At 41.0% G+C, this 17,902-nt stretch overlaps 2 protein-coding genes across 3 annotated transcripts; one reads left to right on the top strand and one right to left on the bottom strand.

The window, feature by feature from the left end:
- Positions 1–837: 837 nt before the first annotated feature.
- LOC103721982 (probable protein phosphatase 2C 4) lies at positions 838–5,102 on the bottom strand. Its single transcript, XM_008812379.4, has 4 exons — positions 3,281–5,102; positions 3,076–3,189; positions 1,364–1,628; positions 838–1,266 (listed from the first exon to the last, which is right to left on the bottom strand). The coding sequence occupies exons 1-4, from the start codon at positions 4,964–4,966 to the stop codon at positions 1,151–1,153; spliced, it is 2,181 nt and encodes a 726-aa protein (XP_008810601.4). The 5' UTR covers positions 4,967–5,102; the 3' UTR covers positions 838–1,150.
- A 5,128-nt stretch (positions 5,103–10,230) lies between these two features.
- Positions 10,231–16,452, top strand: LOC103721983. Of its 2 annotated transcripts, none has more exons than XM_008812380.3 (5): positions 10,231–10,522; positions 11,286–11,532; positions 11,742–11,818; positions 13,297–15,181; positions 15,569–16,452. In XM_008812380.3, the coding sequence occupies exons 2-5, from the start codon at positions 11,373–11,375 to the stop codon at positions 16,288–16,290; spliced, it is 2,844 nt and encodes a 947-aa protein (XP_008810602.2). In that variant the 5' UTR covers positions 10,231–10,522; positions 11,286–11,372; the 3' UTR covers positions 16,291–16,452. The 2 variants fall into 2 exon arrangements, with proteins under 2 accessions (XP_008810602.2, XP_008810603.2); XM_008812381.3 differs by having other exon boundaries at positions 10,232–10,522; positions 15,572–16,452.
- Positions 16,453–17,902: the final 1,450 nt, after the last annotated feature.

Consider the following 17,902-nt stretch of genomic DNA (forward strand, 5'->3'; position numbering starts at 1 on the left):
AATGTCAGAATCAAAAAACCTGTCCATCACCATGTCAGCATAACTACTGATTGTTTAAGAGCTAGAGCTAATGCTAGAAGGCAGTGGACGCAATGACAGTTTTGGCGAGCAATGGCAAAGTGGCAGCTTGCAGAAGCCCACTACTGCTTTTGCTAGTGGCATCATCAGTGCGATGCACGATCGGAGAGTTATGCTCGCGTACGTTAGCCTTCCATTGACCCAGCAAGCAGCTGATAACAACGAATACTCCGTGCAGAGAAAAAGGCCAAAAAAAGCCAGGTATATATATATTGGCGAAAGCCGGCAATATAAGTTGACAAGCACCAAGCTTCTCTAAGATAACAATGACACATCAATCAAACACTACTATAAAGATGGACCTATAGATGGCAGCCATAAAGCAGGACTAGTTCAAAACAAGATCAGAAGTTGGAATTGATGACTATTTCTGTTTAATAAGCCAACTATTATTAAGGATAGAAGGAATGAAGGATCACCAACTGTTTTCATTAAAACTGGTTTCTGATGAATGTCATGATAATTTTGGCGCAGTTTATGAAGGCTTAAAAAAGAAAGTCACTGCACAATGTACTTTGAGCAATATTTACTGTATAATTTGGTAATTTTATTTTTAATTAAAACCCTTGTTCCTTAAAGTCTGTAGTTTTAACTTGAGACTCGTTCATACTTTATATGCACCAGTTTTTATTCAGGTATCCGTCTCCATTGCTTGATGCATTTGCTTTTATTTTCAGAGTTCTGCAATTTATTTCAATTATATAGTGGTAAATCTTAAATAAAAATAAATAATTCAACAGAAAGATGAGGAAATGGGAATAAATGGCGAGAAGAAATGAGACAAATGCGTCTCACTTTTAATTTGAATAATGGAACTCTTAGGGAGAACCAGTTATTAGAAGAGTACATACTTCCTTTCGTTTTTCTTTTTGATGGAGTACATATTTCCTTTCTACAACAGCTAAATTCATTTTGAAGCAGCTTCTGCTCCTATACAGTCTGCACCACCTCCCAATGCATGGGCACTCTTATCTCTCGCAGAGCTTGATTATTATGGTACAATGGCGATGGAAAAAACAAAAGAAGCCCAAACTTTCCATATCTCTATATCTTCGTTGTATTTGTCCTTATTTTACATGAAAGATCTCCATATTCTTCCTTCCAAAGAGATAACTATGATGGAAACATCATCATGATATTGCCGTCGAACTCCTTGTGGTATTTCAAGCAAGTCATGGAAATCCATCCCTACAATCATGCATTCAGAAATACCAAAGGTTTTGATTAAGTATTCTCTTCCTCTTTTTTCATTAGTCACAAATATTTATGGACATTCTGGTCTTACCAGCTTTCCTTGCCGCACGAAAAAGTACTTCTTCGACAAGGTGTTGTGCGGGATCCCCTTCAGGCATTGTTGCTATGAACATCTCAACTTCAGAAACCGCCTCTTCATTAGTGAAGTATTGGTAAAGCCCGTCAGATGAAAGTATCAAAAATCTATCTTTTGGGCTAAGCCTATGGTGAAAGAGGTATGGACTGCATGATAAGTATGGGGAGCTCCCCACATAATCAACTCTGAACATCTCCAAGAGTGCATTATTCCATTTTGGCTGCAGAAGACAAGCAGAATGTTACATGGAGTCTAACAAAACCATAAATGTGGAAGATTAATTCCTATAACCAGTAAAACTAAATGAATTCACAATGGACCTGCAAGTTGTCGAAAATTAACTTGCTAAAATCTTAATCTTTGAGAATGGATCGAATATTATATGATATAAAGCTGTTCCTTTCTGCCTATATAACAGAGAAGCTTTAAATTTGAAACAGGGCCAGAAAACTTTGAAAAGTTAATGGTTGTTGATTGCATTCGTTATGTTGGAAAATATTGCCGGTAACATTCTATGCTGCAAATAAGAATCGTGCTCGGAGTAATTTAAGAGAAGCTAAAAGGCTCATGATATGTTTGATGAGCCAAATGCTCCATGTCCTAAATTACTATGGCAAACATGAACATCCAAAATATCCTCTAGTCAATTATATCACCTAGTGATCCCTCCAACAAAGTGAAAATTTATTCATCCACTAGATGCATGACGGCTAAGATTCTCATTATTAGCATGAGAACTGCGCATTCTGGACATGATCTCTTGGGCAATTCAAGTTAACATAAAGAAATTAGAGGAGTTGTTCTTCATCCGGAAGTATCGTTAGAATCTAGAAATTGTAACAGATAATTTCAGTTCCCCAATAAGATTCTGGATTAAAAAAATCTATTCCGAGGCAGCTGAAGATATTGAGTTTAATACCACTCTTTCTTGTTCTACTTTTTTCCTGTTACTAACCTCAGGGGTAGAAAAAAGAAATTCTTCCTGTCAGGTTCAGAATAGCATTTTTTTTAAAATTTATTTTTCCCTGTTGCTTTGGCATTTTCCTTGTGCAATCCCACAACATCAAAACTGCATAGTTATTTTCGACCATTTTTTTGGCTTTGAACCATACTCTTGCAATCCAGATATATTCATGGAGTAGTTCCTTAAAGACCTGAACGCTCTTTAGACAAATTTCACAATCGCCAGCTCCTCTGAAAGCTGGATAGCTGTTAGCTCAAATGCATATTGGCTGAATGGCATGATCTGAAGATCTTAGAGCCATCATTCTTTGCAAGGACCCCATAAGGTCACAAAATGATGAAACTCCAAATATAAAAACACAAGAATCTGTGTGGTCGCATCGTATGGTTGGCTTAATACAAATTAATACCACCACACAGCAACAGATACAGTCTTACACACGCACACATAAACATATATGCATATACACACAGAGAGAGAGAGAGAGCGCCAATATATCTGGATAACCACAAGCTGTTCTTTTAAACAAAACAATGGATCAAAAGGTAAATTATGATCCCATATATGATTTGGACAATAGATGTGTGTATTTATGTTGCTCTAGTGTAAATGTAGTGTTAACATTTGGTTCAGACGTAAAGACTATAATCTGGATTATAGATTACAAGAACATCAATTAAAACAAGATAAATATTAGCAATACCTGCTTTAGGAAGCCAGCTCCAAAAGCTCTTGTCACCCTCAGTGAACCCTTCACCCGATTATTCACAACAGCAGAAGGATCATCAGGATGTTCATTTTTAATTCTGCGCACTTCCTGAATCGCAACAAGACGTCAGCCATGCCACACAAATGAGAGCAGGATCATACATCAGAATAGAAAACATAAAGACTTCGAGGGGTAATACCTCTTCAACACAAGTGGAGTGATCCAAGGTCAGCTGCAGGGCAGCCAAAGCTGGTGCCCCATCCATCTGATCACCGCGATCATTTGCTTCAAGGTCGCGCAGCATCTCCTCCTTAATCCGTTCCAAATCCTGCGTCGCCTTCCCCACCGAATTCCATATATCAGGCTCGGCCTTTCGTGCTAGAACTGCACGGCTGTCCCCCACATTCATCAAGTACACATCCTCGCCCTTCATGAGCATCACCAAGACACACGATCCCATCAGCGCCAGCTCCGGATTCTCCGAGACCATCTTGTCAGCGATGTCCAAGTAGGCATCCTCTGTTTTCCTCAGAGCCTGGGACAGAGCCCTCAGCACTTCCCTGTGGTTCACGGTGCCTCTCGAGCTCGACTGGCTCAGTTGCTCCTTCAATTTCCAGTCAAGCTCCAACCTTTCCTTGTCCCATGCACACTTCCACCTTCTCTGGTTTTCCTCCCACTTCCTGGCTGGCCCCTTACACCACCTCCTCCCAGTAGTAGTTGAACTCGTCCTTCCTTCTTTGCAACATCCATCATACCCTTGGTGACAGGTAGTGGCCTTTGTGTCGAATTCCTCGATGGAGTCATCGGAAGGCTCTGGACCATCGTACTTGTCCTCCCAAAGTAGGCCCTTGAGCTCCCGGTTCACGGCTGAGTAGAGATTGGAGAGGAGGTAATCCGTGGCATCAGGGCCATTGAAGCCATCATAGATGCCGACGAAGACCCATCCGTGCTCCTCCGAGACCACAACATGGACGCGGTCCTCCCCTGCTTTCCCCTGCGCCCACTGCAGATTGCTGGTCGGGGCTTCGGAGGAATCCGAGTCTTCGGTGTCCTCCACGCTCATTTGATCACTGCCGCTGATCGGATGGGGCGTCGAGCCGCTAACGCCGCTGCTTGGGTTTGTAGTCGAGTCGCCGCTGCTTGGATTAGTAGTCTCGGTGGCTCTGGAATCATCGGATTCTTTGGAGTTGATGATGGGGGAAGACTTGGATCGGAGCTTAGAGGCGGCGGCGATGGTGCGGGCGATGGCCTTGGCAGCGCCGCGGAGGAGGGAGGAGGCGGTGCGGCGGGGGCGGAGCCGCCGGAGGCGGCGGAGGGCGAGGCTCTGCGACTGGTTGCGGTGGAAGTGGCCGGAGGAGGAGGTGGACAGGGAGGAGGGGAGATCGAGGGGATCGGAGAGGATGCCGCCTCCGGCACGATCGGCGAGGGGGCCGGACATGAACCCCCCTTCAGCGGCGAGGGGCCCGGACATGAAGCCCCGTTCGGCGGCGAGAGGCCCGGACATGAAGCCTCGGTCGGCGGCAAGGGGGGCGGAGAGGGGCCCGGAGAAGCGGGGAACGGGCTGTAGGGGGACGGACGAGAAGGAGGTCGAGCTCTCGAAGGAGGCGGCGGAGGAGCAGGTGAGCTCAGAGTGGAGGAGGAGGAGGAGGGCGGTGGACAGCGGGGTGGCAGCGTTGGCGCTCACGGCTGCGCCAGAGATGGAACGGAAGGTGGTGGTCTCCTCGGAGTGGCAGACCTTAGAGGAACCGGAACGTCCCAGGGGAAGGTCAGGGCGGACGTAGCAGAAGGAGTGACCGAGGCTCTCGTCGCCGGGAAGCTCCGACGTCACCGCGACGTGGCCGTCGCCTGCGAAGCAGGGGGTCAGCTTCGCGAAGCCGTTGCCCATAGGAGGAGCAAGGAGGGAGGAGAGTTCTTGGGATGGAGGTGGGCTAGAATGGGAAGAGCATTGGAGAACTTGGAGAAATTGGGGATTGCCAAAATTGGAATTGGGTGGGCCGAACCGGGGGGGGGGAGGGGAGATAGAGAGAATGGAGAAGGGGTGGGGCTTTGACTTTGGGAGGACAGGAGTTGGGGTTTGAATGCGGGAAGTCCCCTTCTGGGCGTTGACTGGTGCGGGGATCGGTAAACCAAGTTGGGTTTAGATAACTGGAGCCCGGGGCAAAGGAAAATTCAGAATTAAAAAATTAACGTACTTATTCTTAATTTTATTTCAAAAGTCAAACCAGCGGCGGGATCTTAAGGACCCAGGGGCTTGGGAAGGCGGGCCATGGGGTAGCGGGGGAGGAAGTGGACGCCACGTGGCGATGGAGGAGAGCGTCGGGCGAGTCCGTCCAACCTAGTCAGCATCGACGAACCAAGGCGTACGCGGTTCCGCCGCGCAATGACCGGCGGACTTAGTCCCGCCGACGGGGGATCACCCAGGCGATACGACCGTGACACCTAGTCCACTTCAGCTGTGTCAAGCTCTCGTCGAGTTTTGTTACATGATATTTTGTGTTTTAATTGCGTTGTCGTTCAAACTCTAATCTAACAATTCTACGTACCGACATGCTTAAGTTATTTTACAATGCTGAAGTTATTTTACAGCCATAAAAAATGATAAAAAAAAGGTTGCCAAAACGTGTTTGACGAGAGGCCTCCAATACTTAAATCAGATGGAGTTTCAATGAAAAATAAAGAAAAGATTAAAAAAAAAATCATGAGAATATAGCATTTTGATTTTTCTTCCTATCTTGAGGATATCCATATTTGACATTTATAGAGAAAAAGATACGAATTTGCGTGATTAGGTTCGTGCAATTTATGGATGAGTAGTTAAGCTCTTTCCATATTTGCTGATAGGAGCAATTAAGATATTCCTTTTTAGGTTGTGATCGGATACTTTTCTTATCTACTGATCAGTCATAATATTATTTTCCAGACGTATTAGATTGCGTCAAGTTGTAATCCATCGAAGATTTAATTGGATGTTGACTTTTGGATATATGCCGCCATCTAGTTGACGGGTTGAGTTTGTTAGATAAAATTTTAAAAATAGCAAATAGAGCCATATCAAATAATTTAGCTGGTCCTCTGCCTCCTATTTTTACTCCATCAATCTGATGCGATGTTTGCTTTCACCTACAATAAGTATATAATAGCTTCGAATGAGTTTGATTTATGATCAAGTACTCCACGGAGGTCTTCACGAACAGCCAATTAACCTTACTTTCAATGCAAATCACAAAGCAAAATGGGCAAAGGCATGTAAATTAGGGTAGGTGACAAAATAGACTAGATCTATTTTTCTAATCTAAATCTACCTAGATGGATAAGATCTAAATTTGAGCATCTAGCTAATATCTATATCTATATTCGTTGAAGAAAAATAAATATGAATTTAAATAGACAACTATTTAATCTACATCCCAGTATCCTAATATATATGTTTATAATTTAACTTAATTTTATATAGTACTTATAAACTTTTAGGAGAATAAATGACCATATTGATTTAATTTGCCTTATATTCAGTAATGTATTTTTATTTTACGGTCACAAAATTTAACTATCTATTTTATTTTAACTACCTGGAAGTCTATAGCCCGAGTCTCTGATATTCTTTGCCCATGCCACCAGTAGCCACATATACACATGAATAGCAATTATTTGGTTATCCGGACTTGCCTTTTGTTTAGCTGCCGGGATCCCAAGCTTGTTTGTTCACATGAATAGGAGTGGCAATAGAGATCCCTAAGTTGTTCCCCACTAGAAAGCTCCTGGCATGCTGACCTCATACCCCTCCTCTCGTGCACAAACGAGAAATTATACCCTACATCATATGCATCATATAGCAGCGCATCGCACCAATCATCTCGTCTCGTTCTTATAAACCATATTCATCATGCACTTGTGCCAGATTGCTGCCTCTCTCACCTCATCTCAAATTGTTTTTGTGGTACATCGCTGATGTGATGCATGCGGTGTAGAATATAGTTTCTTTACTCATACGCCTACACACACACACATATATATATATATATATATATATATATATATATATATATATGCGTATACATATATAAAAGCATGTATACAACTGTATGCACCAAAGCTCGAAGGATTAGTACGTAGTTCGGATCATGCCTCTTTATTTATTTATTTATTTATTTATTTATTTTTGATGAACATGCCCCATCCATATCAACCAATTACTAGTTGGGTCACTTCGAAGCCACCGTATCGAAATGGATAAAATAAAATAATATTAATTATGCCATCCTGAAGCATTCAACGAACATTAGTAGCATATTAGAGGAATCTTCTTCTGACCATCTATTTTTAAGATATTTTACATGCCGTCCCTTATATTTCAACGAACATTAATAGACTCCCTTATATTTCAAGTTGAACGCTTCATGTCTGGACACGGAGAAAACAAGTGGTGAGCTCAGAACATTCCAGCTGCGTCCAAAGATATTAGATATTTACTCATAGGAATTCGAGACTAATTCTTGCCTCATTTCAAACCCCATGAAGGTTCCAAGCCCCACCTAAAAATGACTCCCCGTGTTTCACGTACAACCTGTTAATTAAGATCACTCCTCCATCATGCATATGTTAATCGACTATTTAAATAGGTTTTCAATAAGTCAGTTTTTCTTTGGTTCTTGACATTCTACACAGCTTGACTTCAATTATAAAATCACCAGCCATCCTACAACTCTATACTCTTCTTCAGCCCTTTAGTTTGTCATTGGTCAGTCTCAAAGTATGCTAAAAGAACTCATAATGGCGGAAATGTCTTATTTCGGGCACATTTTCTTGCTGATTTTCATTTCTTTTCGGTTCTGCTTGGATATTCCTATAAGATCGAACAAAACACTTTATAAAATTCGGACTTATTGATCCATCTAGCTTACATTTTCTAAAAATCTATCTAAACCTAGCCCATAGCCTTTGAGCTTCAAAAAGAAAAAATCTGACAAATAAAAATTTATGGAGGTCTTTTTTTTTCTTCCCATGAGATTTGGATTGAATGGAGTTTGATTGACACAGGCCATAGTTAAATAAACAGCTCAATCCAGAAATCTTAAAGGAATTTTTAACTCAATCTTATAGGAATAGCTAAACAAGCTCTTAATTATCTTTTTCTTTTCAGTTAAACATAGCCTCATGCGTGTTTGAAAGGCCCCATGGCCACATTCCCTGACTTAGGTGAAGAGTGGCCTATCATCTCATGCTCAATTAAAATTAAATCCCTGTTACTTATGAAATGGTCTAACCACACCCTTCAATGACATGCATGCCACGGCTCACGTATAAATTTGAACTCTTCTAATTTTTCTTTTAATGTGGGAAGGATGGATCTTTGTTACTTTGAAGATATTGTACACTCAACAAAGAAGATATAATCATTTATAGAATTGAGCTAGGTCATTCTTAGGTGATGATACTTATGCCATCTCATCCAAATTAACCAACAAGAGCTACCCTACCCTGACCAACCTTCACAAGGGCAATTAAGTGGAAGGTTGGTGAGTGGTGTTGTTCACCAAGCAAGCACCCATCAAGTAGGTAGACCCACAAAATTCCCGTGTTCCCCGCTCCATAACATCTCAGCCAATTCCCGTTACATCTCATTGCTCATATCCGGCATCACTGTAGGTGGCGATGGGAGCGCATAAATGTGTAGAGAATGAATTTTGCGCCATTTGCACCAATATTTGATAACTTCCATTAGAAGATGGGCGACCATCAAATTGGAAAGTTTTATGAGATGGCCATCTATTTCTTGATGTCAGCTATCGAGTGTTGTACAAACACTCTATGGTGCAAATAACTCACCACTAAAAATCTAATAAGGGATATGCTGAGTGATGTACGTACAATATTTGATAGCTGCCGTTAGAAGATGAAAGACTATCAGATCAGGAGGTTTTACATGGCATGCTTTGTGAGATGGCCGTTTGTTTTTTTGATGGTAGCTTTGGAGTGTCGTACAACACTCTGCTATAAATAGCCCACTGCTAAGAATCTTGAGCCATATGTTGTAAATGTGAAGTCGCTCAGCTTGAGAAATTGACAATGGGTGTAGGGCTGACTATAATTTCTTTTTCTTTTTATTTTTTATGGAGGACCACAGTTTCATTTAGCCTTAATTTGTAGTGGGGCATAGGGATCTTAAAATTGTTGAGTTAAAAACGCTACTGCAAACAGCCTAGGATTAGTTGATCGTGGCTGTCACTTGGGGGAACAGGGCTGTATCTCTCGTACAAATAAAATAATTTTTTTTAATGCAAATCTACCACTGAATCACGTAATAATTGCTTTTGAGATCTAATGTGTATGGATGAATAAAAAATATATTTAGAGATCTGTGCAAGATGTGATTGGATGGGTAATGCTCGCATCCTGGTGCATTTAGAAAGAGCCTAATGCTCGCATCTTTGTGAAGAAGAATACCTTCTGCGCCTCTGTTTTATGATCTGCTTTAAAACTTCTCAATTATCGGTCTGTTCTCCGCAATGAAGAAAAGTTTCCATAGAATTTTCTACGCCGCTGTAATATCTTTATCGAGCTGTCGGAGAGCTCTGTTATTCTCCTCGCCGTTGTAACTCCCTTTCTCTTCGTTTTTTATTTTCTTGTTAGTAATCGTAATCCGTATTTTAATATTTCTTAATAAATTGATAAGAACTTGGGGTCGGGACTAGCTCCAGCGTCACGTAGACACCCCCCCCCCCCCCCCCTCCCGGTTTAGTTTTGTCCCAAACCATGCCTCCATTAAAGTGAGCAGGAGAGAGAGAGAGAGAGAGAGGGGGAGAGTAGGAGAGTGGAGACTGTGTGCAGCCGTGACGCGCTCGAGACGAAGAGCGGGGGAGTTGGAGAGAACGAGAGAAGAGAGAGAAGGGGAACTCCGCAAATTTATTATGGCCGTGGGACAATGAGAGACTCAAACCAGCCCATCCAACGGGGTTTTATATAGCTAATAAATTGCTTATTTATGGAAAGAAAGATCTGAGTATCGAAGCAAGCGAGAAGAAGGCGGATGGCCCGATCCAGTGCACCTGGAAAGATTCGCTTCGGGGATTATCACTATTAATATTTATTTGCCAGGAGCGGACGAGATTCGCTTTGGGGATTCGCTTTGGATGAAATGAACCAATACAATGATCGCATCCTGGTGGACCGGACCGGACCGGACCGGATTTTGGAAAATTCCGGGTTGGCAAATGTAGGGCCCGACAGCTGGTGAAAGATGCTTGGGCAGGAAATGCGGACGGAGAATTATAAAATTTCGGAAGAGGCGGCGGGCCTGAAAAGGGACGATGGGCGAAGAAGGCCTCGAATCGATTGCCTCCTCTGTCTTCTCTCACACGCTAAGTGGAAGATCTCAACTCCGTCCGCCGCCAAATCCCTGATTCCTCTCTCTCTCGCCGCAGCACACCATCTCGATCGCACGGTACGGCCCTTCTTGCTTAACAAATTATTGTAGTTCCTATAATTTTGTATGATTTCTTGAAATTATCGACGGCTATTTTTGTTATGGAGTGATAATTTGATCGGTTCTGCCCGATTGTTTCGTGGTTCTTTTCCTTTATAAAAGAAGAATTCTGTCTTTATTTGATCGTTTCTAGGATCTCGGTATCGCTTAGAGTTGTGATGAATCGAGGAACCTTTTTTTTTTGTCGTTTTTTGGAGAAAATGGGGACTAGTGGGGTTTCAGCCACCGGTAATCACCATAACTTATAATCAAAAAACAGCACAAGAAGTTGAACGGTAAAGAATGTGCAGCGAGTAAGAATATACAAAAGATTCGATATGGATAGCATAAAAGAGCAGGGAGAAGTCTTTGAATTAAATCAGAGCAATAGCAGCAGGGGAGAATCTAATTCAGTATTTTCAGACAGCCTCAGTTACCTGGCGAGAGCAGAAGAAAACAAGCAAAAAGAAGAGCAAACTTACTGACGCTATCTTGGTTTTTGGGATATCAATCGCCTTTTGGTTCTTTTCATGATGCTTTATTAGTTGCTGTTTTAGAGGGAAAAGAAATCGATCTTTGCCTATGTGCTAACTCTTTAGAAGGAAAAAATTCGTTTTTTACCGATGTGCTCGCTCTATATACAAATCTCGATTGTGCTTTTCAGCTTGGCGGCGTTGGGGAGGTATCGATTTTGTGGTGTTTGCTAATTCGATGCGGGTTTTTCTTCCCTATTTCTTGCCAGGCTCGTTGGGTAGCAGCCGCGATCTTTTGGTGTGAGCAAAAAGAGAGGTGTCCATAGGACACCTCTTTGTTCAGCTGCCATTGTCAAATGGCCAAACAATTGCAGCACCAGAACTCCAATGTGGCGTATGAAAAGAAATACTCAGGGTGTATGTGGAGCTTCTTTCACTTCTTGGATTTCCACCAGCGCCTTCGCATCAGAAAGAAGCTTACAGACCGGTGCCATGGTGATGGCAAACGTTATGCAGGTAAGAAGTATACCTCTGCATTGAGCTTGAGTATCATGCCTTTCGTCTTCTTTTACTTGTCCTGGTTTCAAATTAAGAGATCTTTAAAATCAAATTACGTAAATCATGCTTCTTTTTTAGGTTATATCATCGTGTGTTGCGAAACAAATAGTTATTGTTCACTACACGTACTCTTGTGCTTATGTTTATTGATCTTATTTCTTATGTAGGAATTAAAACTCCAAAATCGTATGCTCCTTCAATTGGTGAAAAACATGACATTTTGGAAAGTGGAACAAACTTCCTGGTAAGTTCGATCAAATTGTTCAATTAGAAAAATTTGTAGTCTCCCTAGATTCACAATGTAATGTCATATTCTCCTCCATGGCTTTCATACGGGGGTGGTAGAATTTATTTTTCTCATGTAATATATCCTCAATCATTGCATGCCTCCTGCCATGAGAGTTTCTCTTTTTGGTAAATCTTTGTTATATCAAGTTTATTTTCACCTGTTGAGCATTAGAGAATTCAGCAAGTACGGAAGGACATTATGTATTTATTTAATTGGAATGGTATTTTGAGCGGACTGAGAAATATCTCTCAACATGTTTTGTGATAAACTTCTCTATATGCCATTTACTCAAAGGTGTACAAATTGGGAAACCCTTATATTTTAAGTCTTTCAAACTTTGTGAAACAAAAGAAAAAGGAAGGGTTGGCATCACAGTTTATGGACTCATAGATACAGTGAATGATACACTTCTGTTCTTCCAGAATTAAGATTATCTCTCCCAGAAAATTGAGGATATTTCTTTTAGATGTGCATTTTTCTCTGTGTCAAAAAGAACTGCATGTTCTCTCCTAATACAAGAATGTATACTTGTCAAAACCCAGAGCTCAGTCCCTCTACCATAATGGGAGATCATCTTTCTAACTTTTCCATTTCATGCATGCATAATTGCTAAAAATTATGCAAAGTTATAGAATTTTAAATGTGACAGAAACATGAGGAACCCACAGTTTTACTTAAATGTGATTGCAAATTCAACAGAAAATCAAGATAGAAATTCTTAGATAAATTCGAAGTGAAACTCGAGGAACCCACAGTTTTACTTAAATCTGACTCATAATCACCAAAGTTTCCTTTCTATGGAAGACAACTAATCCCAGAGAGATTCTAATGGATACCTGTTTGTGGAGTTCCTATACCTTGGACGTGGCCTGAAACACCATGAGTTAGGTTAGAGGGTTGTGGATTTTGGGGCTTTGTCTAGTGCTTTGAATATTTGATGCGTGTTTACATCAGAAAAGAAAAAGATATTTGATGGGTGGAGCGGATATTGATGTATGGTAACATGGGTGGGTATTTAATTAAAAAAGGGAAAATAGTAATTAGCCCTCTTTAAGTATATAACAAGAAAAAGTGATGTCCCTGAGTTGTATATTTAATCGTAACTGTTCATCTATTAAAATTTAAGCATCATGTATATTTGGACGAGCCTGATGCTAGAAAACTATATGGGTCGATAAATATGAAAATTACTCTTTGCTCAGTTGTTATGTTCTACTTGTTTGAAGCAGTTAAGACATATGAAATCTTCAACATATGCTGCCAATCTATCTATCTTCTTGTTAACTCATGCACTGACTTAGTGCTACAAATCTGGTTATACACTCAAACCTTTTCTGTGAATCATAAAGTTGATGTTCAACCAAGTTATTCTAGTATTATGGTCTGGTTATTCTGTATGTTGGCTTTAACTGATTATCTTTGAACTGAATCAGATTGGAAACAAAGGCAACACTTTGAAAAGAAAGCCAAGCAAGGGCCGCATCAGAGCTTTGTTTTCCAAAAGTTTGGCTAGGAGACAAGATCAGAAACAGGAAATGCTACATGTAACCCCACGGTTGCTCCGTACAATTTCCATCCATCATTTGGAGTGCAATGATTATGTTATTCCTGATGAAGAAACTTCTGACAATGAAATTTCAACAGTTTATTTCAATTCGCATGAGTCTGATTCTTCTGCAGCCAGCGAACATGTTCCATTGTTACCCGGTGGCCCAGATGGGCATATTTTTGGTAAAACATCTGAGGCATGTAGGGCCATGAATACTCTAAATCATATGGACTATAACCTTGTTGATGAGTTTGGGGATCTTTTAGTAGAGGAGCAAGCAAGACTGGTGGAGATGTTAAATGAAGCAAAGGAATCCTTATCAAAGCAGAAGCATGTGGATGCGAAAGGCTTGGGAAGAGATGTTTTGAGGGATTTCATCAATATGCTGGAGTTACACAGGACCGACAGGGAGTTATTTTTAAAAATACTTAAAGATCAAAACTTTGTCTGGGAAGCTTTTTTACAGAGACATCATAGTTCCGGTCCGAAAAAAATATTAACCAAGTCTGGCTCATTCCCAGGAGCAGGCTTGTCAGGCAGGAAAGCTGGTCCATCTAGACTCAATTCCAAGTGGAAGGAAAGTGAAATCTTTGTAGACGAAGAAATGAAGTCCCAACTTGGGAACACCCCTTCAATTTCAAGCACCATGGCTGCAGATGCTATGGCATCAAATGCTGGTATTAAGGTTGATATTCTAAAATCAAAATCTGCATCTGTGGATGTTTCTGGAGTTGGTTCCAGTTCTGAGATTTTACCTGGTTCTACTCGTGAACTGAAAAGCCAGAGGGATCATGAGACTATTTTATATCATTTTAAGGACCTTGAGCAGAGATTAGAAGATGTAATAAACAAGAATATGAAGGAGAGTCATCGGATTTCAATGGACGGAGTTCTCCATAAAGTGCCTTACGGACAGAAAGTAACCGAGGATGTCATGAAAGAACAGTTACATCGGTCTGCTTCATCTAGATGTGACAGAGAAAGCACAAGAGACAAGATTGTGATTTCTGGTAATAGGTATCCGCATCGAAGTATTCAAAGGTCTCGTTCGCTTACTGAATCCTTGGACAGGTATTCTCATTTGCTTGAGTCCATTTCAATGAAAGAATCCAAAAGTCTGCCTGAGAGCTTGAAGTCGAGCCATGAAGACAGTGGTCTGCAGAACAAGAAGACCCCCAAAACCTTCGGCAGAATTTTTTCTAATCCTGAATGGTTTAGGTCACATTCTTTTACTAAGGCTGTGCAAAGTGAAGTATTTCATGAAGCACCGCCATCCGAGGTATCAGCTGCTGGTCTCCTGGATGGTGATGCAGCAGTTAATATCAATAATTCTCTTGGGCCAGAATCTGTGGAAACTCTTGTGCATACGAAGCAGATCAAGGAATCAGATACTTTTACAGAACATAGTATAGATATAAATGTTAGTACGATAACAGATGGAGGTCTAGAACATTCTTTATTGATGAATGAGCATGACCAGAGTGAGATCAGTAAGGTTTCATATCCAACCAAAGAGGACACTAGTCATATTCCTCTGCATGAGGTAGAGATTAGAATTTCCAGGCAGCCGGTGTTAGTTAGCGAGCATGATCAGAATGAAATACAAGATATTTCAGATTTAAGAGAAGAGAACACTAGCTATATTTCTCTACATGAGAAGGAGAGTGGAACTGAAATGTATCCAACCGATAAACAAAGCTCAATCTCTGTTCTTGACTCATTTTTGGAAGAGGATCCTGTCACTTCAGCAAAGTATTTAACTCTAGAAGGTGACTTCTCTTAAACTATCAACAATATTGTTTTAGCACTTTCACTAGATATTACAAGGTAGCTTTTGAACCTGCATTCTATTAAATAATAACAAAAAATTGTTAATCATTCAATGCACGGATATGTGGAATTGTAGTCACTGTCTAGGTCTCAGAACTGCAAGACTTGATCCTGATCAGTTTATTTATATATTTCTCTTTTTTCTGGTCTCTAAGTTTCATATTTCAGAATTATTAGATGGATGAGCATGGAATGTCAAAACCCATTACCTGTAAACAAGCACACAGACAACAGACAAAATAAAAAAAGGCCAACCAAACTTGACTGCATTTTGTTGTTAGGACATTAACGACATCTTTTAATTAAATTGTCTTTTTCTTCAATAGCAGATCCTGATCTGGAGCCTAGAAGCCTCCACTGCAAGGAACCGGATGATTCACCCACTGCCGAAAACCCATTGGGTGCTGATGCCTCTAATGTGGTGGAGATTGTTGAATCTAGTTCTGGTAAGATAAATCTAGGAGGCCTTACCAACGTCAATGCTTTTCACATTCAAGTGGATCAACAGGACGAGTCTGAGTTCAATTATGTGAGGGCTGTGTTAAAGAAATGTGGTTTTGTTCATGAGGAGTTCCTTGGAACATGGAACTCTCCTTACCAACAAGCAGACCCCTTACCATTGGGTGAAGTGGATGGCCGGCCTAACGCACTCGACATTGCAGCATATGACCATGATATGTCTCTTGATCATGAACTTCTGCTTGATCTCATCCATGAAGTTCTATTGGAAATTTATGAATCATCTTTTGCTAGTAGCCCCTGGTTCTCATGCTTTGTTTCTCAAATTAAACCATTACTTGTGGGACACCATGTCCTTAGGGAAGTATGGGGAAAAATCAGTTGGCATCTTAGTTCACGAAAACAGGTAAACCGCGCACTTGAAAGTATAATGGCTCGAAATTTTGCAAAGAATGATGGATGGTTGAACCTCCAGTGGGATGTGGAGTGTGTAGGGATGGAGTTGGATGGTCTGATACTGGATAATTTGCTAGATGAGCTAATACTTGAGTTTGATGATATCACAGACCCTTGTTTTGCATCTTCCTAGTTTACTTGTGTGTTGTGCATGTAGATATCTTTTTTCTCCATTATTCTGGTACCATGGGTGTATTTTATCCCACTGTTCATATACATCTGTACAGATGGTGAAATAACATACATGTACTGTAATCGGGGATATGAAGAAAATAAATTTAAATTCTGTGTTGCATGATTTTGTGTTTGATTGATGTTCTATCTCAACAAATCTTCTCAGATGCAAGAATCAGCAACCTGTTTATTTCTCTTCTTTTCCCCCTACTCAATAAATGCAACTGAATGTCACCAGACAGGTGGTCATTGATATCCTCACAAAGTTAGGCCTGGTTGCCACGTTGCAAAAACATCGATTTGAATTTTACTGTCTTATGTCTGACTGGATCAAAAATGGATCGGATAGAATTGTATCACAGGGGCCAGGCATGGATAATTTTACCGGTTTAGGTAATCCAGCTCAATTGCAGGCATAAAATGGATCTTCAGTCTTCTACTGCTTTGAACCCTACTCCATTGGCAAGGGAAGAAGGGTTAGCTGTTAAATCCTGATTTTATTTTTTGTTTCTGTATTTTTGATCCGTTTACTCGTCGAACCCACGTAAGAGCAACCTAGACTGGCTTGATTAGAGAACTTGAGTTTCTTGATGACGGTATGCTGTGCATTCTGCCAAAAGGTTAGCCATCATGTTACAAATCTACAGACATAAACATTTGACATGAATCTGCCACTAAAATTAGTGCGACTTACAAGGCAAATTGTCAGAAGATGGGAAAAAAAAAAGAGAATGGCTTTGGTGGTGGTGCTCCCCTCTCCACCCAATTCAGGGTATCCCATCCAAAAAGAATGGTTAGGAGATATTATTTAGGTTTCTCGGTAAGTTCTCAAAATTTATTTAGCGTATAGTTGATATAGGACTAAATACATGTCAGCATAGATCCTCACTCACATACTTCCTTTATTTAAGCTTCAGTATCCTGAGCTAAAGGTCCAAATCCAAATAATTCTCTTCTACTGCCACAATTGCATGTATTTTTCTCTCCCGAGACCTTACAAGAAAGAACTATACCACAAAGAGGCGGCTTTGTGGCTCTATGTCCGGCTTGAAGGATGGTTGAAGCCAACGCTACCTATTTATGGGCAGTAGAGAGGAGAGTGAGAAAAAGAATCAGAATGGCATGCCTTTAAACGGAAAGAAGCCATGGACCCCACAAAAGGAAGGCCCGAGCCCGAAGGAAACCCCGCCCATAAAATGCCGGGCAAGTCCATTTGGGCCAACCCAATGCGTGCATGACGCACATTTCACGTAAGGAAGTTAACCTTAGCTGATTTGCGACATTCCGGATGCCATCATGTGCAGCACAAAAAGAAATCGAATTTAACTCGTTCCAGAGAGATCGTTAGAAGAACATAGCAGCGTCTGGGTAGTTACAAACCCATGGAGCCTGTTAAGTTCTGCATGAACTGTTTTGTGCACCAACTTGCACGCATGGATTGTTTTGTGTATCTAAAGGTGACGAGGAAACAAAATGCTTCTCTACTTGCAACGGTAATGGTGATCGAGTGCATCAAGATCAATAAAAATATTAGTGCCTAGATGGCAATTTTTGACCATAACCCTTGATGC

This window comes from Phoenix dactylifera, chromosome 13 (genome assembly GCF_009389715.1).
Source record: "Phoenix dactylifera cultivar Barhee BC4 chromosome 13, palm_55x_up_171113_PBpolish2nd_filt_p, whole genome shotgun sequence".
Classification (NCBI taxonomy): Eukaryota; Viridiplantae; Streptophyta; class Magnoliopsida; order Arecales; family Arecaceae; genus Phoenix; species Phoenix dactylifera.

What these genes read in the sequence shown, in the direction of transcription:
- LOC103721983 (XM_008812380.3), top strand. Translation starts at nt 11,373, where the DNA reads ATGGCCAAACAATTGCAGCACCAGAACTCCAATGTGGCGTATGAAAAG. An exon ending in AAAGTGGAACAAACTTCCTG is followed by an intron (nt 11,819 to 13,296) that starts GTAAGTTCGATC and finishes GAACTGAATCAG; the next exon opens with ATTGGAAACAAAGGCAACAC. An exon ending in AAAGTATTTAACTCTAGAAG is followed by an intron (nt 15,182 to 15,568) that starts GTGACTTCTCTT and finishes TTTCTTCAATAG; the next exon opens with CAGATCCTGATCTGGAGCCT.
- LOC103721982 (XM_008812379.4), bottom strand. Translation starts at nt 4,966, where the DNA reads ATGGGCAACGGCTTCGCGAAGCTGACCCCCTGCTTCGCAGGCGACGGC. An exon ending in ACTCCACTTGTGTTGAAGAG is followed by an intron (nt 3,190 to 3,280) that starts GTATTACCCCTC and finishes GTTGCGATTCAG; the next exon opens with GAAGTGCGCAGAATTAAAAA. An exon ending in TCGTGCGGCAAGGAAAGCTG is followed by an intron (nt 1,267 to 1,363) that starts GTAAGACCAGAA and finishes GCATGATTGTAG; the next exon opens with GGATGGATTTCCATGACTTG.